The sequence below is a fragment of the Melanostigma gelatinosum genome (assembly GCF_949748355.1).
Source record: "Melanostigma gelatinosum genome assembly, chromosome: 23".
In the NCBI taxonomy this organism is placed as follows: domain Eukaryota; kingdom Metazoa; phylum Chordata; class Actinopteri; order Perciformes; family Zoarcidae; genus Melanostigma; species Melanostigma gelatinosum.
The window spans coordinates 15,207,477-15,230,866 of record NC_136656.1 but is presented as its reverse complement, the minus strand read 5'-3'; the positions used below and the strand labels follow the sequence as shown (position 1 = coordinate 15,230,866).

General features: G+C 41.7%; 1 protein-coding gene across 8 annotated transcripts in view; it reads right to left on the bottom strand.

Moving 5' to 3' along the window:
• Window positions 1-23,390, bottom strand: part of camk2d1 (calcium/calmodulin-dependent protein kinase (CaM kinase) II delta 1) — a gene marked incomplete at its 3' end in the record, with an annotated part of 107,688 nt that overhangs the window by 40,494 nt on the left and 43,804 nt on the right. For 4 of the 8 annotated variants that reach the window (XM_079295335.1, XM_079295331.1, XM_079295336.1 and 1 more), the window contains exons 3-6: window positions 22,112-22,171; window positions 10,604-10,658; window positions 5,594-5,659; window positions 4,125-4,197 (exon numbers count right to left, since the gene is read on the bottom strand). In XM_079295335.1, coding sequence (XP_079151461.1) covers window positions 4,125-4,197; window positions 5,594-5,659; window positions 10,604-10,658; window positions 22,112-22,171 — 254 coding nt within the window. Of the gene's footprint in view, window positions 1-2,221; window positions 2,295-4,124; window positions 4,198-5,593; window positions 5,660-10,603; window positions 10,659-22,111; window positions 22,172-23,390 lie in introns of all 8 variants that reach the window. The other 4 variants (XM_079295330.1, XM_079295333.1, XM_079295332.1 and 1 more) reach the window with 1 other exon arrangement.

Below are 23,390 nucleotides of genomic sequence, written 5' to 3'. Positions count from 1 at the left end.
AGGGCAATTCAGTGAAAATAATTTTTCTAAATTGAATTTCGTTGCGTAATTTATTTTTTAATCCAGCTGTTATTTTACTTGAAATGAGAAGAACATTTATTTATGTATTTCTATGTGTTATTTATAGTCCATCCAGTTAAATTTGAAAAATGATAATAATATTTGTTGAAATATAATTGATGTGTACTTTCTTTATTTGATTTGACAGTTGTTTACTACACAGAGACGTTACTACTACTAGAGTTCTTGAACATAGATATACCCAAATTATATATATATATATATATATATATATATATATATATATATATATATATATATATATATATATATAATTTGGGTCGTGGGTCCCGGCCTGTCATTATGGGGTGATGGTGGGTCCCACAGCCAGACCAGTTGAGAACCACTGACCTAGAGCAGCGGTTCCCAAACATCCCGACCGGGGTCACGCACCCCCCCCCCAATCCCCCACACCTTAAAAAAAAAAGCAACAGAGCCTTTATAGCCGCATAAAAATCGGACTAATGAGAGAACAGTTTGCTCGTGCGTGGCGTTTGTTTACAAGATAAAAAAGACAAAAACTCTTCCTGCACCGTGCCTTCGAAAAGGTAACGGACGTTCACCAGAAGATTGGCCAGATTGGCCACATCTGTAGACTCGTCTCCTTGCAGAGAGTAAAACTCACTCTTCTTCACGCGACCGACTAATGTCGCCAGGATGTCTTCGGACAAAGCATCGATGCGGCGACAGTGTTGTTGGACGCGGGATCACGTCCAACTTGTTTGCGTCTCTCTCTCTCCAATCATACGTTCCACCATCTCTTTCACATTGTTCCCTCTCCACCACCGCCTCTCCTTCTCCCTATTACGCGGTCAGAATACTACCACAACACGCCGCCTGTCTCCGGCAGAAATGCGCTCATCCACGCACGGGAACAACACCGAGTTGTAATATAAACGTCCATAACACCCCGCCACTCTCGGCTCATACCTCCCCAGCAACAAGGCACATCACCCGGTCACAATACCTCCAGAATGTCCCCCGGGTGAAATCCGGGACTTGGTTTTATGGTTCCGAGTGGCGGGGCGCTCACCCGTTAGAGCCGGGACGCGAGGTCTCCAGCCGCCCCCGCCGCGAGGCACCCGATCGTCAGGTCTTCAGCCCTCGGAACAGGCCGCGGGGCAACAACTCGTGGGTGGCGGGGTAGAGGCGAGGCAGATCACAGAAAAATAAAGACTAGAGTACAGCAAAGATATGTTGATGAGAAACGTATTTGTAATACGTCAAACACAAACGTAATCAGGGAGAAAATACGTTTATGGTCAAACGTAATTGAGAATGCATTTTAGTTTTGGGGGAACGTAATTTTTAGGAGACAGGACTGCACCATTAGACCACCATTACATTTTTCCTCTCGCGCACCCCCTAGAGGCAGCTAGAGGATTTGGGAATCCCTGACCTAGAGTAATCTTCACTTCACTGTCTCCACCCAACCTCTCTGATCTGCTGTTCATCGACTTTGCTGTGTGTGTGTGTGTGTGTCGTTAGAGGAGCTCTGCCCCAACAGAGAACAGAGGAGATAATAAAACAAACCAAACCTTTAAAAGTAAAAGAACCAATAACGTCAAAGTGTTTTCAATACTCCAGTCTTTAATAATTTGGCACCTGTGCCTATTTAACACCAGGTTTCAGTACCTATCCCTTCCTCAGCACTGTGTGTAGTGCTAGTTCCGTTAGGTGATACCTAAATACACCGTCTTCAACGCTAAAAGTGAGCAAATAGCCAGAATCAAAAAGCAACGCTCTGTGGTCCGACAGGTCAACATGATAGAACACGTCAGAGGCTGAAAAACGCTGTCAGTCTCTTTGTCAGGATGTTGTTCCCAGATGCTGTATTGGCTGTTTTCCACGATGACACACTAAATAGATACAAAGAGCAATTGTTGCACCCATGCCACTGTGAATATGATTTAACAGACATTTAAAACACTGACCATCAAAAAGTGTGAGGTTGATATTATCGAAACACGACTGGAAGATAGGAGATCCAATGGAATTGGGGAAGTAATGGTGTACTGACAGGAGTAGAGCTGGATCAGCGTAGATGTGTAAAAGAAGAGGACCAACGCGCGGGGGAGGGGGGGGGGGGGTAGGGGTTAGCATGTTGGAGTGTGGGGCCACAGGACACAACGGAAAAGATCTTCACGGTGAGTGTACTTACCTTGAGGTCGCGGTGGACCACACCCATCTGGTGGCAGTGGAGCACGGCCTCTAGGATCTGCTGAATGCAATGACTGCATGCAAACACCAGGGGGCCATGTGTTAGTGACAAGCTATCACTCACTGTCTGTGGCTGTGAGCTGGCTTTGACACTCGGGGAGCCGCTGGCCGTGTTAGCAGAGAGACTGTGCAGCAATGTGGCAACGGACCCTTCCAGCAGCCATAATGAGGCCCGCTAAGTGAACCACTGACGCAATGTTCAAAATGTTTATCCGTGTTTCCACGGTTACCAACTGATGTTTGCTGTGACAGGCCCAGGAAAGAAAAACATAGGTGTAATTTTTGTAATCATCTACAACTGTGACAACACGGCCAGCTCTGTCCCAGAGTCTCCAAACAGAGGTGGTGTTAGCCCCTGGCCAGCTGGAGGCCGGACCCTGAGAGGCTGAGGAGGGAGACGAAGGTGTGCTGTGGTGCTCGGTAATAATAACAGTGGTGATGAATGCAGGTTTTGTTCCTCCATTATTCTGTCAACACAACAAACTAGAAATTACTGAAACTGAAACGTTGACACTATTTATAAATATTAAAACAAGAGTGTTTGAAACATAGACTCAGGACGTATCGTCTCTGCATTCGATCAGAGAGATACTTTTGTGGCCATCTTTTAATGGGACAGTCGAATAATTATAATAATATCCTCAGGCTCAATGATTAATTTTTTTGTATCAAAACCATGATTGAATGACTTATTATTTGTTCCAAAATCAGCAATAAGTAACGATCTCTAAACAAGCAAGAAAAGTTTAGCAAATGTGCTTCTGGCTACAGCCTACAGGCAGACAAGGGTAGCCAGAATATGTAGTCGGCAGTAGCTACTCAATGCTAAATATGCGATTTGGCCAAACTTGCAGACGTTGCCAGGTTAGGATGATCTCTGCACACTTGTGTCTGTATTATTTGCGCTCAAACAAAAAATATTTCCTCAAGAAAGAAGAACTATTCTATCCTTTTGCGTGGTAAGTCTTTCTCTAAATAGACAATCTAGTTGGTTGCCTCACATTCACTGTTCAGGACTGGTCCTGAGTCAGGGCTATCATTTCAGATCAGTAGTTAGCAGCTAGCGAGCTAGCTAGAAGCTATAGAAACAGATTTGTACACAGCTGACGGGTGTCATGGTGTACTCTTGAATGAATAGTTTGTGGACTTTAACATACAGTATGTGGGTTGTGATTTGGCTTGACATAAACATCTCGTTTTAAAGTAGGCCTATGTAGACCATCACTACTACAAAAATAAAATAAACTAATTCAAATTAAAATGGCAGTATTGGTTGAGGAATATGAAATATTTCTCTCTAACGGGCCTGATGTAGACGGAGCCACATCCTCTCTGAAGTGTCCGATTGATCTTACAATAATTGATGTAATGGTGACGGTGGAGGTGCTTGAAGTTTAGTATCATAATTTGGAACCCAAGTTGTCATCCATTTATACTGGTGTCAAAAGCCACAAATCGCTCTTCTTCCTCTTCCTCCTCCCTCAGGTGACAGCCTCTCAGTGGCTGTGTCCGAGCATGGCGTTGGACAGATGCTACATGCACTTTGTGCCCTGGCATTCAGGAGGGGCAGGCCATGATGAGATCTACCCCCCCCCAATACTACACCACCTACCGCCTCCTCTCCAGCCAACCTGCCCACAATGCCCTGCAGCAGGGGGATTTACCGACACTCCTGTCAAGTGGCGGTGTGTGGGTGGCTGGTGGAGGAGGGGGTGTGGTTTGGGAGGAGGCGGCACTCAGTGAAAGGTTAATTGGTCGATTGGTCAGGCAGTGGAGGAGCGAGGCAAGGTGCCGCAGGTGGGCAGGCCTTTGTCTTTTAGCTGTTACTGTCATCACTTACTAACCTTAAGGTCCCTGTGCACTATGCCATTTACGTGGCAATGATTTACACTTTCTAGAATCTGCTGTATGCAGTGACTGTGGAGGAGAGAGAGACCAGGCCAGAAGCAAAAAGGAGGGGAAGAGGGAGAACAGGTAAATGTCAGGAAACAGAGGAACAAGAACAGGCTGACAGAACACACCCAACACATGAAACAACAACACCTACTCGACAAAGGGGAGGATCGAAAGGAATAGAAATACGATGATTCACTTTCTCTTCAGGAGTACGACGAGAATATCTGTATCAATCTCATGTATGTGTCTTAAGTACAGAACTGGAGTCAAGATGATGTTAGCCTAGCTTAGCATAAAGACTGGGAGCAGGGAGGGAAACAGCTGGCCTGGAGATTTAAGTGCTGAATCTATTTCTTAACAGTTTATCCATCCGCCCAGCACAATGCAGCATATTACTATGATAACTATCATGCAGGCTGCCAGATACAGTGGAAACAACTTTTGCTATCGGCCTTTGTGCACGTACAGTCGGACAATCACTGCACCCAGCTGTTAGCAGAAGAGACTTCAAACTCATAACGCGCCCTAAACCACTAATTATATTCCCTTTATTTTCTGTACATGAACAAAAAGGTAAACATGACAATAGTTAATCAGGGATCTTTTTGGTGTATTTTTGAACTGTTTCACCTGCTCCAGTCTTTGTGCTAAGCTAGTTTAGCCACATCAGTAGTTACCACAAAGACGATTGTTATTTATCTTCACGTCACTCTTGAAAGGAAAACACATGGTTGAACAGTTTGTTTAAGCAATTTCAATAGACAAGTAGAGAACAACACACGTTGCATTTGCTTTTCCATCTATAAAGCTCTTTCAGATGTCCTCTTTAAAATATTTTCAATATTTTCTTACAAATCAATAAAATCCACTACGGAACAGAATCCAGATCCTTCACACATAAAGCTGTCTGACATGAGAAGAGTTACGACGATGACCATGACAAATTCTGCCGCTGCTCCAGCAAGTGAAAGTTAAACTTGGATCTAGCTAACTGAAAATCTTAGATGAACCTTGAATGGAAATGCTCTGACATAAAGAATCAAGCTTTACGGTACATCAGAGAGGGTTCTTTTTTAAGTGGATTTTAACAGCTGGTCAGAAGGTACTTTTGGGGAAAGTAGATTCACAATCAAAGGACAAAGGTAGAACAAGAAGTAAGAGAGGTTTTGGCAATAAAAGGCATATCAAAGGTAGCACAACAGGAAACACTTGTGCACTGCATCATGAAGAGGGCCTGTATTATTGTGTGTAATTCACATAAAAGCAGCTTATAGGTAATCTCATGCTCTGCATGGATATCATTTTGTTCTGTAGTGCGTATCTGCTTGAATATGCCTTTGATGCCAAAGTAGACTAAATGGGTTTCCCATCACATTTATACAGTCAACTCAGAAATACAACAGAGCTTTACACTAACCTGGCATCGGCTTCGCTGTAGTACTCCCGGGCAACAATGTCCTCAAACAACTCACCACCGGTCACTCTGGAGGAGAGAAAGTAAGTGACACAATGAGAGCGAGAGAAAATACATGCATGGCAAAGTGGTGAAGTGTAAAATCACAGATGTTCAGGGGAAAAAAGGCTCAATAATGTTGCACACTAACAAATCCAGATGAGATATTTCTTTCTGACCAACTGGGTCAAAAGAATGATGTTGTGCTTTCTGGCCTGGAGGGTGAAATAATATGCAATAATATCTTTCAGCAGATATGCTCATACGGTATGTGGACATTGTTTATTCAGCTGGAAGACGTTTCCATGTCTTTCCACGAGGTTATGGCTAAGAGCCAAGTCAAAGAAAACATTCCTGATGATGCCATCTGTGTCGCATTGACAGACCTATCTCCACAGTGTTGAGTTGAAGAAAGGTCTGGCTCCACACATTATCATTCTGGTATCGGGGGAAACCGCTCTGCCTTCTTTGTGTCTCTTGAAACCAATCTCAATGGTCTCGGGTGCCGCTAAGCACAGGATGAACCCACGATGCTCTTGTAAAATAGATGGCACAGAAAGTGGAAGGTGTTTTGTAAAAAAATTGAAAAAACACTGCAAAGATTGGTGGCAGACAGCGGCTCAGATTGCACAAAAAGTAGTGCTATGATGTTGGGTGTTACGGCGACTGTGATGAATGCAAATGCAGTTCCCGCTGTTCTGATTGCTTAAAAAAAGTCAACTTTATAGAGCGCCTTTCTACTCAAAGCACTGTAACCTACATGTCATCATTCACCCTTTCACACATCATTCTTACACTGATGGCAGAGGCTGCCATGCAAAGTGCCACCTGCCCATCAGGATCATAACTAATGCACATTCATGCACCTGCAGACTGGAGGAGCTGGGGACCACCATATGTGGTGTGTTCTTTACTATGACAGTTTCTTTAAAATTTGATTTAAAAAATGCAATACATAACCTTGCTTACAGTATTGTAATACCAGAAAGCAATACCAGATTCTTTCCAAAAGCCTCTGCCTTGTTTGATACGTGGCGGCTTATATCCCGAGTCTACATCCTGTGAGGTTAGGTTATCTTAACTTGGACTTTCTATGATAAAAGTCTACTAAAGAAATGGACACTCACCAGGAGGGGAGGGTCTAATGAACCTCATAAACCCTAGCCCTATTCTTAGGCCTCTGCTCGAAAATTGCTTTCCCACACTAAAAAGACTGTAAATCTGTAACTAGAAGGTCTACTTTGATAATTGTGATGGTATAATACAGGTAACACTTGTGAGATGTGTTCAGATGTGTTCTATTGTGTATATGTTACTGGTTAATAGTGAATGAAGATGGCACACAGCTCAAATTGAAAAGTTTCAGGTTTGCCTGAAAAAAAAGCACTGAAAGCATGAATATCTTTTTTTAATGATGCAGGTGAAAGCTAATCATAGCACAACATGTCAGAAGTCTCTCTGCAAATAGTTGCTTTGATAAAGTGAAGCAAAAAAAAGTTAGAGGGTTTAGTACAGAGAGGTCACGGGAGGTCGAGCTGATTTGTCATTTTGGAAGCAGCTGTTCCATAGTACTTTTATATACTATATAACTCTATATTTCACTTGTTTTATCACTAATAGTGTTCAATCTATCCAAATACAGCAGTTTGGCATCATTTTGAGAGCCTGAGGCCTCTCTAAGGCCTCTCTGTGTCTGTGAACCATGCATCCATTCTTGTCTGCCTGTGTGTATGTGGAGGCTATAACAGCCTATGATTGGTCAATTCGAGACAATGACACCTTGTTCGACGAGTCAGAGTCTCAGGAATGCAGGGGTGGTAACGTGGCCTTGATTGACAGAATCGTTAGCCGGAAAAAAACAGAAACGCGCCGTGCGTTGCCCTGCGTAAAAACTGCTTCGCAAGTAGAGTGAAATCCCTTCCCCCCACGGTTCCCCAGGCTTGTCTGACCCCCCTTTCACCAGGAAACAGTTGTAGGATTGTAATGGTTTCACGGAGAGACATTCTGAAGATACCTGTGGACTCTGTGTCGGATGCTTGCGCTTTTTGCTATCTCGGTTGTCCGTGTTAGCGGTTAGCTTTTTGTTCGCAGCTTTGTACGGAGTGCATGGCTCGCCGAGTCATGGTGAAAAATACGTGATATCGTGGTACGTCTTCTAGATATTATATTAGTTTGTGTATAATTGTGTTTGCAGTGTGTAAAATGGCTTACATGATATTAAGTCGGTATATAATACGTGTGTAGCATTCATTATATTTGCTTCTGAAAAGTGCATTCTACGGCACACTCTTCGCTAAATGGTCCTCGCTTGGGCTTACTATTAGCTAATGAAAGCGGTTATTGAGTTTCATATTTTTTGAAGGGATCCAGTGTTTCCTGAACTCTAACCATACAAAGGATTTAAAGTCAGGATATGTCTGAATTAGTGCTGGGCAAGTTAACGCGTTAATTTCGCGTTAACGCATTCATTAATTAACGCCGACAATTATTTTATCGCACATTAACGCATTTTTTTAATTAGAAAAAGAAAACAATTTTCTTTTTTTTAAACTGAAAGAGAAGAGACAATACATATACATAACAACAAGAGGATGACAAGAACAGTGGGATAAAAGCCAGCAAACATCCTATCTCATCCTATCTCATCCTACTGTCTCATGTTTATGGTTTTCTATTGGAGATATGATGTCCCTTCAGGGTTGCCGTAGAGAAAAGGCGACTTCCGCTGCTCTCCCTGGAGACTACTGGACATCACTGGTAAAGTCAGCAGACACTCAGATCTCCGTGGTCAACTCAGCAGACACTCACATGTTAGTGCACCTACATGCTGACATTCACCGTAAACGCATTTAAACGGCACAGATCGGGAGCGAGCGAAGGACTTTGAAAGTTAGCGGAAACATTAACATGAGACAACATCCGGTTTCTTCAGACGAACATCCGGTTTTCAGAATAAGATGCCAACAAAGTATGAATTATATTCACATTAAGTATGAAACATGCTACCTGCATCTCGTGAACCAAATGTTATTGCCCTTTTGTTCATATAGCAGTACTTTTAAAATAGAAGTGCGCAATACACTACTTTATAATTCATTATTGAACTTTGCCATAACAATGCGATTAATTGCAAAAAATCCATGCGATTAATCGCAATTAAATATTTTAATCGTTGCCCAGCACTAGTCTGAATATTTCTTGTCTTTTAAGTTGCTACTGACCATAATAACCATGTAAATAAACTGATCTACATGTGTAACATTGATGGAGTAAACTTTTACATGTTTTGAACACTTTACAAAAGTAGGCCAGTGGGTCAATTTACTCAAAACACAGAGAATGACTTGAAATATATTCTCTTTTCCATGACCTGTAGAAAACATGAGCACTCTGATGAGTCTTCAGGGACTTCCATATTAAACTTGAAATGACTTTGGTGTTTTCGTTGGCCTTCACTCAGCTGAGAGACTCAAACAGAGTGTTAACGTCATTCTCTCTGAGCAAGCATGTTTCTCCCAGTCTTTCACTTTCTCAACAAATAAAAAGTTAAAACCGATGGAGATACAACTTATTAGCTTCCTCCTCCGTTCATGGCTAATTTTCATACTGACATTACCTCACAGCAGTGTTGTTATTCCTCGTCATCCAGGTCATTCCATGCAAGTTTTTTCTTTAGGAAGGATTTCTATCTGTGTGTTGTTTTTAGCAAAGAACACCCGCTTCTCTTTCTTATTGTCAGATTAACAGCGTTCAATATACGTTGGAAGCCATTTCCTTTCTGGCTGCCAGGTTAGACTGCAAACATCCTCTGACAATACATCATTGACATGAGAGCAGAGGAAGGGAGGAGATGGTAAGTTATGGAGGGAGAACGGGAGGAGTGAGAGATTTAAAGGAAGGAAGGAAGTGACAGAGCAAAGCCCTGCATACCAGGGTTACCATGAGGAAACCATACTGACTGCTTCATTAACACAATGGGAAATGTGGATGTAATAGAGGTTGATGATTTGAATAAAAAGCACATTTACAGGCAGGCAGGCATACATAAACAGATAGGGACCTGAAGACAATTAAATACCAACATACCAATAGTATGTTTCCTATTTAATTTATTTACTCTGTAGTGCTTCATGCTGGAGGAAATGAGGCGGAGAGCTCACATTTTCCACTTCATAAGAACACATTGGGGGAGGAAACCAGGCGGCAAGGTCATGTTGACTAACTAGCTCGACTTGGTCACTGAAATGTTGGCTTGGGCAATAATACATAACAAATGCTATCATTCAAAATTCCATCCAATTAAAGTAAACTGAGCATGAGGACTTAAACTGTGAAATGATTTCGTTCCACAAGCCATCTGGCCCACATGAATGATGGTTTGGGTACAGTGTTTTACTCAGAAGAGAGCTTACAGAGCACATCTGTACAACATGGCAGGGGAAAAACATGCAATTTAACTAAAGTTTAATGTCTTTTCATTTGGTATTTGAAGCTCTTTCAACAGCGGACATTTTGATGTGTCACATAATACAATGCTGAAGAAAAAAGATACGAGTCAACGGTTTGATCTAACTTCTTAATACTTATCTTTAAAGCTGAAGTATATGATCCTTGTTCACTTGCATCGTCTCAGTGTGTGTGTGCGCACATGAAGCTGTCATATACTATGTGCTGGAGCGTCTCTGTGCTGTCTGTGTGCAGCGTGTGAACACGGCGACAGTGTGTGATGATGGAGCGCACGGCGTTGCTGAAACAGACGGAGCAAAGAGTAGGCGGGAAACGAACGCAGGAGGTGAGCGCGCTACGTCTAATCTTCCATGGCGCCTTGATGCCAAGACATGTGATTGGCAGCTGTCAGCTTGTACCTCTCCTCTCTCCTGAGCAGGATGTGAATGTGTGCTCGGCTCGTGTTTAACCATGTGGTGTCTGAAATGTGCATGAAGGTGATGTGCAAAATAAAAATGCTGCACTTACAAGTCAAAGACCAGATAGTGGAATCCTTCCTCTGATATGCTGTCATGGAGCCGCACTGTGAGGGAGGGAGGAGAGAGTTATTCAGTTATGTGAACTACTACAACCTGCCACATTGGCAGCAGTAGTAACTGTGAACTGCTGTCTTCTCTCAGTGTGGTTCAGAGTGTCAGACAGCATGTATCTTTCTCTGGATTAAACTGCTTGTTGAAGTTTTGGGCACATTTTTTGGGGGCCTTTTTGGATGCAAAGCAAATCACAGTGAATCTAAATAAAACAACCTATTTCACATGGTCAGTACATTTTTTTCAATGGTCATATACATACAGGTACATTCCTGAAAATTGACCTCTGCATTTAACCCATCATAGATATTAAGGCGCAGTGGGCTGCTGTGAAACAATCGGGGAGCAACTTTGGGTTCAGTGTCTCGCTCAAGGACACTTTGACATGTGGACAGAAGCAGCCGGCCTTGTGGTTAAAGGACTAAAGTGCACGACGCAGGGCTCGTCCTTTTGTTTATATCGCCACCTAGCGTCTGTGTCGGGAGTGATATCCAGCGAGGATTGTAACCAATTCAATTTAGAGATACAATGGTGACTGGGTCCGCCCACTTACTGTCAGAAAGAAAAACACTTGAGAGTGAGCAGGTGGAAGCTTCGCGAGCAGAAGAGCAGTGATAGAAGTCGCGCTCTAGGAGACGCCCTTCGCCCTGAAAGCATGGCCCTCTACACCAGCCTTCATAGACCAGCAAAGTGCCTGACCACACCTGTGTTTAAGACCATCCATGGGCGCACAGATGGGTGCAAGTACATTTGCTTTTTACACAATGTGGGTGCTGAGCATTAGATCTGTGCTGTTAACAATGAAACCGCTTTGCGCCAGGTGTCATGATTTCACCTCTAATCATAAATGGTGACTTCATTTAGCAGTCTAAGAAAGGAAACATTCCAGGAATGTACAGAATGCACTTTGTAAGTTAAAATCATCGTTTGGGGTAATATTTGGATAATATGTTTATTTGTTTTCTTTCCGAGTGCGATGAACATTCTTGTTCTCATATCGGTTTGTTTCAGGATGTGGTTGCAGGACGCAGGAGGAAACAGCTAGCATGGCTCTCTCCAAAGTGGCCCATGAGTGCTGGGCAATTCAACGGAAATGTACCGTCATTATGTGTAGCGGACATCCAACCAGAGATTTTGACACTGAAACGTCTACGACATAATCTAAACAAATAAACTTCTTTCAGGAACTGCTCTCACAACCTTTAAGATGCTAAGTGGTCAGACTCACAATGTGTCTCGGCATAGGTAGGGATAAAGTGTCTGCCTGCAGTGATACAGTGCCTTGCATAATTATTCACCCCCCTTGGATGTTTCATCCTTTTGCTGCTTTTATACATGAAATCATGGTCAGTATAATTTGGCTTTTTTGACAAGAATTTGCAAAAAAACCCCTCTTTAATATCAAAGTGAAAACAGATTTTTACAAAATAATGTCAATTAATTAAAAATATATAAGATAAAGTAAAGATTGCATAAGTATTCACCCCCTTCAGGTCAGTATTTAGTAAATGCACCTTTGGCTACAATCACAGCACTGAGTGTGTGTGTGTGTGTGTGTGTGTGTCTCACTCAGGCTGGAACATCTGGACACTAAGATGTTTCTCTATTCTTCTTCAAATCAGCTCAAGCTCTGTCAGGTTGCTCAGTGATTGGACGTGAACAGCTCTTTTCATGTCCAGCCACAGATTCTGGATTGGATTGAGGTCTGGGCTTTGACTTCCACTCCAGAACCTTCACCTTGTGGTCTTTGAACCAGTCTGTGGAGCTTTTGCTGTATGCTTGGGCTCGTTGTCTTGCTGGAGAATAAATCTTCTCACAAGTCGTAGTTCTCTTGCAGACTGAGTCAGATTATCCTCCAGGATTTGGGGATATCTTTCTGCATTCATGTTCCCCTCTACCTTTACAAGCCTTCCAGGGCCTGCTGCTGAGAAGCATCCCCAGAGCATGATGCTGCCACCACCATGCTGCACGCTGGAGATGGTGTGTTTGTGCTGATGTGCAGTGTTTGGTGTTCATCAAACATAGCATCTGGTCTGATGGACAAAAAGCTCAATTCTTGTCTCATCAGACCAAAGAACCTTCTTCCAGTTGACCGTGGAGTCTCCCATATGCCTTTGGGTGGATTCTTTCTACAGTGTCTTTCTCTTTGCCACTCTCCCATACAGCTTGGACTGGTGAAGAACCCGGGCACCAGTTGTTGTATGTACAGTCTCTCCCATCTGAGCCACTGAAGCTTTGAACTCCTTCAGAGTGGTCCTCGGTGTCTTGGTGTTCTCCCTCATCAGTCCTCTTCTTGCCCGGTCACTCAGTTTGTGAGGACGGCCGGCTCGAGGAGATTTAAACAAGTGCCATACTCCTTCCATGTCTGAATGACGGACTGAACTGAACTCTGTGGGATGTCCAGTGAGTTGGAAATATTTTTGTGGCCATCTCCTGACTTGTACTTTTCAATGATCTTTTCTCCGAGTTGCTTGGAATGTTATTTTGTCTTCATGTTGTAATTGTAGCAGGAATACTGATGCACCAGAGACTGGACCTCCCAGACACACGTGTGTTTATACTAAATTCACTTGACACACATCAGGCCATCTCCATCTCACTACTTGTGACACTGCTGGCATCAACTAGCTGGACTTCTGTTGAATTAGGTCAGTCACTTTAAAGGGGGTGAATACTTTTGCAAACACTTATGTTACACTATATATTTTAATAAATTGACATTAGTTTGCAAAAATCTGTTTTCACTTTGACATGAAAGAAGCTTTTTTTTGCAAATTCTTGACAAAAAAGCCAAATTATACTGACCATGATTTCATGTATAAAAGCAACAAAAGGGGAAAACATCCAAGGGGGGTGAATACTTAAGCAAGGCACTGTATGGTCTACATCTCTCAGACCAACAGAACCACACCAGTCCACGCTGTCCTTTGTGTCTCTGAGCAAAGACTCTAATGTGTGCTGTAATGTTGAGTATAATGTTATCCAGTAATGTATTCTGCATATAGGTGCACATGTATATCTGCATAGGTCTTTCTGTGTCATGATAACAATGTCTATCTATGTTGTGTAAGGTGCTTCTCAAACTCTCAGCTTCTGAATGGTGAGCTAAATGTTTAGAGAATTGAAATTAAATTGAATAAATCAGTCAATGATACGAGTCACTGATTCTTCCTGGTCACATGTAATCATTTTCATTTTGTTCCAGTTCATCATTCTTCATTGTACTCTTCATCATATTCTTGATTCATTCCTTTCATTTTATCGTTTATTTTCTGTTGAGTAGTTTAGTTATGTAGTTAGTCAAATACATATTTTATTTATAAATTTGATCATTTGACTCGTGTGTATATGAAATCATAGGTCCCTGTACACCACATGTGTCAAACTCAAGGCCCGCGGGCCGAATCCGGCCCGCCACGTCATTTGATGTGGCCCGCGAATCCGCCAGCAAAAAAGAAATTTCAATTTAAAAAATGATTTTATTTTTCTTTCTTTTTGGAAAAAATAATTAAAAGTTAGACTTGAAAATAAAAGTATCCCATGGTCGAAATTATGAGATAGAAAGTTGAAATGATGAGATAGCATGTTGTCTGTGTACCGACATTAAAACTATCACAACAGGTGGACAGGAGAGGCAACAGCCCGAAAAGCGGTTTTCCAACGATTGAAAAAGATCGACAAATAATCCCAAAATGTCCACGAAGAGAAAAATTTATGCAGAGGGAAGAAAATGTAATGAAAGATGGGAAAGTGAATACATGTTTGTGCTTCAAGGAGAACAACGTGTCTGTCTTCTGTGTTATGAGGCGTGTCGGTGATGAAGGATACAATTCACGTCGGCATTTTGACACCAAACACGGAGCTAAATTTAGCCTCCAAGGAAAACATCAAACTGTCCAAGAATTAAAAGGCAGACTGCAATCACAGCAGAATATATTTACACAGCTACAGCCCAGTGCATGCTGAAGGTATGTGAGCAGAGCTCCGACCAGATACAGACTTTTACAAATGTCAGTTTGTGAAGAAACACCATCGCAGACCGAGTTGATGAACTAGCAGCAATCTAACAACACAGCAGCTAAGAGACGAGCAGGTACTTGTGTTTGTAATGAACTGTTGATGAAAGCACAGACAACACGGATACATCATCTATCATGTTCATCAGACCTGACTCTCAGTGAGCAGCTCTTGGATGTAGCTGCATGCACAGGACGACGACAGGGAGGACCATTAGTGATGCAGAGAGGTGAACAAACAGCTTTGAACAAAGTTAATGTCAGAACTTGTGTTTGATATTTGTCTGTTATTTTCTTTAATAGTTTGATCTTTGATAGAGTCATGTGGGTTTCTGAACCCTCAATTAAAATGATTTATGTTATAACAGAAATGTGTTTAAATATCATTTTTCATTTATATAACTGCATGTACAATATTTGTACACTTGAATAAACAATAATCAAATGCAGAGAGTTATTTAACAATATGTTAGGAGAAGTTAGTTATACAGTCTTACAGTTACAACCGGCCCTTTGAGGACGACCGTGATGCTGATGTGGCCCAGAGTGGAGATGAGTTTGACACCCCTGCTGTACACCTTCAGAAGAACCTTGAGATTAAGATGTAATTGATTAATTGTGGAGTCCAAAATCAAATATTCTGCTAAATGCCGTTCGTTAAAGTAATGGTGGCTTATGGCGTAAGCAGAGTGCCATCATTCTTTTAAAATAATTTGGGTTTATAAGGCAAGGCAAGTTTATTTGTATAGCACATTTCAACAACAAGGTAATTCAAAGTGCTTCACATAAAACCATTAAAAGCATCAAAACATAAGGCAAAAGAAAAGGAGATTTAAAAACAATTAAGAACATTCATTGAAACATTAAAAAAACAGTGCAAGAAATAAAATGCAGTAGTAAAATGCAGAAATGTAGGAAATTGATTAATATATTAATTGAATGTGGTTCAATTAAAGGCAGCAGCAAACAGAAAAGTCTTCAATCTTGATTTAAATGAGCTGAGGGTCTCAGCAGACCTGCAGCTTTCTGGGACTTTGTTCCAGATATGTGGAGCAGAAAACCTGAACGCTGCTTCTCCATGTTTAGTTCTGACTCTGGGAACAGATAGTAGACCGGTCCCAGACGACCTGAGGGGTCGGGATGGTTCATAAGGTAGCAGCAGATCAGAGATGTATTTTGGCCCTAAACCATTCAGTGCTTTGTAAACCAACAGCAGGATTTTAAAGTCAATTCTTTGTTGGACAGGAAGCCAGTGCAAAGACACTAGAACTGGGGTGATGTGATCCACCCTCCTGGTCTTAGTGAGGACTCGAGCTGCAGCGTTCTGAATCAGCTGCAGCTTTCTGACGGACTTTTTACAGAGACCTGTAAACACACCGTTACAGTAGTCCAGTCTGCTGAAGATAAATGCGTGGACAAGTTTTTCCAAATCCTGTTGAGACATAAGTCCTCTAATCCTTGATATATTCTTCAGGTGATAGTAGGCTGATTTTGTAATTGTCTTGATATGGCTGTTCAGGTTGAGATCTGAATCCATAACTACACCTAGATTTATAAGTCAAGAATCATTACATATCTTGGAATCAATTCATTATTAAATCTGCTCCCAGCAACAACAGTACATGTGCCACACAGGGATGCACAAAGAAATGCAGTCACAGACCATTTGCATTGCAACACAAGAAAAACAAGACAAAGAAAACAAAGACAGAAGTGAATTCATGCAGTTCATTCTGGAATTTGCATCAGGAGGAATGACAACAGCAGCAACAAAAACAATTCTCTAGGCAAACAACATGGCTGGTATCTTAAACATTCAACATCAGGAACACATTGTCCATCAAGATTGACAACATTGACCATGTTTGAGCACCAAGCATCATGGAGTTAACAGAGAGACCATCTCCTCTCGTCCCACCAGAGTCCTGTACTTTGTCCTTCAGTCCGCCTGTCAAGTGCAGCTGGATCCTGGACCACAATCGAGCCAGGTCTCTGTGAGGATGCGGGCACAATTGTTACCGACCTGCCATTAGAGGGTTCGCCTGAAGTCTTATTTCATCCATCTTATTTCACAAAGACATCGGACAGTGAGCAGTAGGCAGGATAGCAGAGTAACCTCAGGTCCGAGCTGGGTTAGCTTAGCTTCCATCTTGGCTCTCCTCCCTCTCTTACTGGGGCAGCACACACCGCTTTCAGTGGCTTTTGGTCCGACAGGTCGGGCTGGTGATCATCTCAAGGTCCGCTCTACTTAACCCAATCCCCACACTTTCTTTTCCGATGTTGCGGAATGTATTCTGTCATATGCCACAAGTGCTCCGGCAATAAATAATAAATTAATAAAAAACACCAAATTCAGACAGAAAATTCATGGATAAAAATCATCTACCTCATGAAATACCTCCTCATGGCTCTAGCTGGTTCCTGCATCATTATAGTGTATTATCACAACTCTTCAAAATGTGAACAGCAACTTAACAACACCAGCTGACTAACTGTCTCCGGTTATTCCACCAATTTCTTTTGGCCCAGAGGTGTTTTGTATCTCTGCCAGGAGGAGTGCATGCCACAGCACATCTCACATACTGCTTAATCAAACTGCAGAATATTGTAGCCTCTCTAAGAAGCTGCAGATCCAGCTGTGGTCATAAACATGCTGCATAGAGGTCCATGAGTGGACAGTCATACACCTCTGAAATAATAATGGGGCCCTTTATTCAGCTACATAGTTCTAATGTCCACACATCACTGAGATCCCAACTCAGTGCAAGCCAGGCCACCTCGGCATGTGGTCCGGCTGATCAGATCCCAATGAGAGCCAGATCCGGCCTTGGAGCCTACAGACTTGACAGTTAATGCGTCCTGGCATGATCAGATGACAAAGGTCGTATTCAAAAGACAAGTGTAACCACGGCCATCATGATACCTCCGACCAGAATGGAGTACTGGAGCATTAGCTCAGGGGTCACAGAGGCTTTGTTACAGCAACACTGCCTGATCCAAGCTTTGAAACATGTATTGTATTCTGAGAGAGGCAGCTTTGATTGTTGTCCCAAGGCATATTTTTATGAAAATGCATACCCAATGTATTAGTGACCTAGATGTGTCATGTATAAACTAAAATCTACAAGCAAGAAATTGCTTCTGTCCCTAAATAAAATGTAGATCTTTATCATCATTTCTATACAGAGCGTCACTGACCATCACAGGGTTGGGTTTCAATAGGCAGGTTCAGTTTCAAATGCGTTCCCACGATCATAGAATACCTAAATGACCAAATATCTTATCCATCCCCACTCACAAAGAACAATGAACACCAACTAACATTGTTAAACAGTGTGTGTTGGCTGGTCAAACCTGGATGCCAACGTTGGCCAATTTCCTTATCATTTACAGGACCAGTGTATGGGATGTAGTGGCATCTAGCGCTGAAACAACTGAATATCCTGAATCCGGAGTGCCGAGTTAGCGCATACTTCTCAGAAGTCGGTCAACTTTCTGCAAATCATATGAATAACTTGAGTTTATCAAATTAAGAATTCTGGTCCAAGATCTCCAGTATATGAAGCAAGAAGCTTTTGAAACAAGATCAATTACCATTTAGAGCGACAATAATGCAGGTTTAAACAGGCACAATGGAAAGCTCAGCTACAGTTGGTTTTGGCTCGATGTTTCAATAAGATATGACTGATTTGTGTTTGGCCTCTTATCATGTCAGTATCTACAGACTCCATTGGTAATTCAACCAGCAGTAAGAGACCGATTGTACTGTGAATGTGTGTGACTGTGAAGTAGGGAGCTTTTCAAAAGAGCTACTTCCAATTTCAGCAGTGGCGGGCCGTCAGGGCCTGCAAGGCCTTCTCTGCTGGCCTAAACAGAATCACAAAGCTATATATATTTATAATTTAATAATTTTTCTTAAATACACTACATGTATTATAATTTATAAAAATATTTTTCCCATTATCTTATTTTCTCATTGCACAGCTACGGTCTTCCTCAGTTGCTCTGCTTCCAGTGCAGCTTGTTTTAAGTAGAGCTTTTATCCAATCAGATCTCACCTCTGTGTCTCTAGGTAAGAACAGAGCCAGAGGTCTGCAGACTCTCACCTGCAGCCAGTGCAGATTAAAGTAAATGGGGACGATATTGTTGATTGTCATAGTGTTCAACCAATCAGATCTTTAGTTTGACATGTTGGGCGCATTCTTTGACTATCAGAGCCTGCACGCCGGCCTATAATGACGTCAGCATTACATGCCGCTCAGTGTCCACGTGTAGCTTTGCTATGAGGTGCAGAGTGTGCTGTGATTAGCCCGCCACTGAATTTCAGTGATATAAAAGGTTCAAGACCAACAGGCCAGAGCATGAGATGATGGGTGAAAAGATTCCCCTGTAGCCAATCTCTGATTTCTCCGTCAGCTCGTCAGATTGACATCTCAGAGATCTATCACCACGACGACCTTAAGGGAATGAGGGCTTTCCCACACCCTCCAGCTGTGGGAAAGGAATAGCAATGAGAACAGCGCTACCTGATACAAGACAATCACTATGGAACAAGAGCCAGGTCGACCTCCAATAGTGTGGCCATGTGTGAGCAGGCCAGTAATGACAATCTCCAGTGACCCATTCAATTCTGGAATCAATCAGTATTCACTCTTCTGATAACGTACATTGTTAACACAATAGAAACAGAATGAGGGTAGAATGGACATTCTCATGCAATCTCTGACATGTAAGTTCATAAACAACTATTAAATATCTTAACTTAAACAGACTTTATCACAGACTTTTATCAATCTCAAATATCAGCATTGACCTTCAAATCCAATGTCTGGTGGGCTCTACATGGTTTTCTCCTCATCTGTTAGAGTTAATATCTATTTAAAGAGCTCTTTTAGTGGCTGTTAACAAACCAACCATTAAAGCCTCTGCTGTCAAAATGTAATTACCATGTTTCACCTCGGTTTGGTTCCGTTAATGGACCTGGCAACCCAAACCTCTGTAAAATAACCCTCTAAACGCTCCTCTGTGATCCGTCGGTGAGTCAATATCTGACACCAGGACAATGGACCAGCAAACCAAAAACCTGGCTATCTTCCATTTGTCTCTGACCCCCCCCCCCCCCCCAATCCTTCATTTACACAAAAGGGACAAAACAACAAATAAATGTCAGTTTTCAATGTGTGGCAAAGTCATTACTGAGGTGGCAATTACAAATGATTGGTTTTTGTGGCTCCTGCATCAACAGTTCAGAATCTCTACGTCTCTTGGAAGTGCTTATTATTATTATTATTATTAAGAGTACTTGTATCAGCGTACACGCCACGTCATTTTACCACCTGAAGCCACACACGCGTTGATGCTTTAAATGTAAGCCTCTGAAGGTAATGTGAGTGAATACCGATAGACTGTGTAGCAAAACCAACTGTCTGTGTGCGTGTGTGTGCGCGTGTGTGCATGGGAAGAGTCAAGGAGAAATGGCAGAGCGTATAGTTCCAGGTGGAAAAATAAAAGAATCTTTGTATTTTTCCAAAAGAGAACAATGGGTGGACTAAGAAGTGAGCCTGTGAATATAATATATAACGTAAAGTGGGTCACATGTATCTTCATCATGATGGTTGATGACCTTTGATTGTATTTTACAAAGCTCATAGTGTATAATGTTACGCCGAGGCTCAAAACAGGAACTAAAACGGTTAATTTGACTATTTGTGAAAACTCTGTGTGTGAACACACTTCCTTGAAGTCAGAGAGAGAGAGACAGCAGCAGATGAAGGAGAGGTACATCGTGCACACACTACCTCTGAAGATTGTGTATGAGAGTGACAGAAAACCATTTCAACATTTCAATAAACTAATGGTATCATTCAGCAGGGGAAGAAGTAGGCCTACTCAGATATCTACTGAAGGAAAAAGCAGTAATAGCGTAAAATACTACAAATTAAATTCCAGCATTCAAAATATTTTTTTTGAAAGTAGGCTACCATCTTCAAAATATGCTTTAAGAGAACCAAAAATGTAAGTACTCATTATGCAGAATAATATAAGACATTTTTTGTTCACCACTTACCCTTCTTAACCCGAGCCCTATTTTTAGGCCTCTGCTCAAAAATTGCATACCCATACCAAAAAGAGTGTATTTCTGCAACTACAAGGTCTTTTTGAATAATTTTGATGTTATAATAAAGGTAACACTTGTGATATTTGTTCAGATGTGTAAATATCTGTGTATAGATTACTGGTTAAGCGTAAATGAAGATGGCACACAGCTCAAATTGAAAAGTTTCAGGTTTGCCTGGAAAACAAAAGCACTGAGAGCATGATTATCTCTTTTGAATGATGCAGCTGAAAGTTTAAACCTCTCCCAAATCACAGCACAATATGTGGAGTCTCTCTGCAAATTCTGACTTTGACAAAGTGAAGCATAACAAAATGAGAGGTTTTAGTACAGAGAGGTCAGGCGAGGTCACCAAAATGGTGATTTTGGAACCAGCTGTTCCATTGCACTTTTATAGACTATATAACTATATATACAGAGCTATACAGAGCGGTGCCGGCTAAACTCTGAATGTCCTCAAATCCTAGACACACCCCTGATGTGTATAACTTCATTGGTTAGGGCTGAAGGTTCGGGTGGTCAGACCGTCTCATATCTTTAGATCCAAGAGTTTGAAGGCTTTCCAGATGCCAAAACACTGCACAGAATTTGATGATACTCTGAGACAAGATTTTACATCTCTAGGTAAACCGTAGAAATATGGGATTCAGGTTACCAAATGTATTTATTTGATTGGTCCTGATGATGGACAGATGATGTCACATTGCTGGCTGCCTCTGTGTTGGCCAGCCTCGCTGCATCACCAGGCTGGCCCAGTTTGTTTTCCACACAGATCTAAATTAGTTTGGAAAATGTCCTTCGGGTCAAGGATCCATTTCTTCAGGTTATTTTCCCCCTTGTTAAATGTTCTTCCCTATCTGAAGGGAGCTCTATCTCGAAGGCCTAGAAGGTGTCACATCTTGTACAGATTGTAAATCATTAAGGCAAATTTTTGATTTGGGAATGTATTAACAAAATTAACTTGAAGAGACATTGCAATGTCCCCGACCATGACAAAATGTGTGTGTGTGTGTATGAGCAGAATGTGTACTTCTAAATATGGTTGATGATTAAAGGGTCAATATATACAAGAAGACGTGGATTGAGGAGCACAACCTCTAGCTTCCTACTGGATGGTATGTTATCAAAAGCACAAATGATGAATATGTCATTCCAGCGCACAGCATACATTTTTAATAGATGTTCTATACATCTACGAAACCATCTTCAGGGCTAACCTTTGTATGTTTTGAAACACTTGGATATATACTAACCATGACTCCTTATCGCAGCATAGGGAGGACAGAAAGAGATACAGTAAATATAATGGGAGTACCGATGTTGGCATGCTTGAGCAGGCGACAGATCCTGGCCTCGCGCTCCAACTTCTGGTGATCTGTGGAGACAAAAAGACAACATATCTGTTATTATCCGTCTGCTGAGGCCTCCTCACACTCTTCAAACCTCTCTACAGAGATTCCACATATGAAATACCACCCACCTTTACCTCCACAACAAATGTGCAGTAAAAGTCATTACTGTGTACTGTCACCAAGAGATGGACGCGAGGAAAACCCTGGCACATCCAGAGTACTCCTGCTAAGACAGCATGTGTTATCGAGTCAAACCATAAAGTCAGAAACATATATACTATGCAGCGTATATTCAGCTAAACAAAGACTAAGTGCTGACAAAGAGGAACAGCAAGTCCTAGCTCATCACCAAGAATACAGTCGTTTGTAAACACCAAGTCCCTAACTCCAAAAAAGTGGGTTTTAGAAGGGGTCATTGTCAATTCACCAATAGGGTAGAGGCCAATGCATCTGTGAGTTAACATGAGGGAGAACCAGATGTAGAAGAGACGTCATGTGACAATGAAAGCAGCAAAAATACTTTTGCTTTATTAAGGAGGACACCTCATTTATTTCAACAACAAAAGAAAACATTTGAATTGCACAGCATACACTAATGTTATCCCTCAAAACTCTACCCATGTAGTGCATTTAATTGCCATATTGCATTCTGGGTTTTAAGGCTCCAGCCAAACTTGTTCCCCCCCGTCCCAAAACCTTCCGGAAAAAGAATTTGAATTGCCCTGAAGTCAGTGTAAACCATCAAAAAGGAAAGCCATCATTTGCATTTGTTTCAGTCCTAAACTCAAGCACTCAATGCAACTAAATAAATTAAAATGAATAAATGAATGACTGCAACAGTCTCGATATCAAGCTCACTCTTTACTTTGAAAATAAGAGTTCCAACTTTAGGTCCAATTTCTTGCTTTCCATCAACTACCAAATGTTTGGCAATTTGCTTAAAAAAATTACGAACACTATTTTTCTATTATCAAAAAAACGACAGATTAATGTCGATCAAGTAACAGATTAATCAACTAATTGTTACAACTCCAGACTAAGCCATTGTCAGTGTCTACTTTCTGTGAAAGCAGCCAGTGAATGCAAAGAGTAAATGAACTTCTTGATGTTCATGTACAGTCCATTGAGCTCTTCATGCTGTGGAATCCTCTTACTGTGTGCAGGCCTTGGTATTACCAGACTGAGAGGATGTCAAGTATAGAAATGTTAACATCCACTTACTGGAACTTGCTCTTGAGAGAA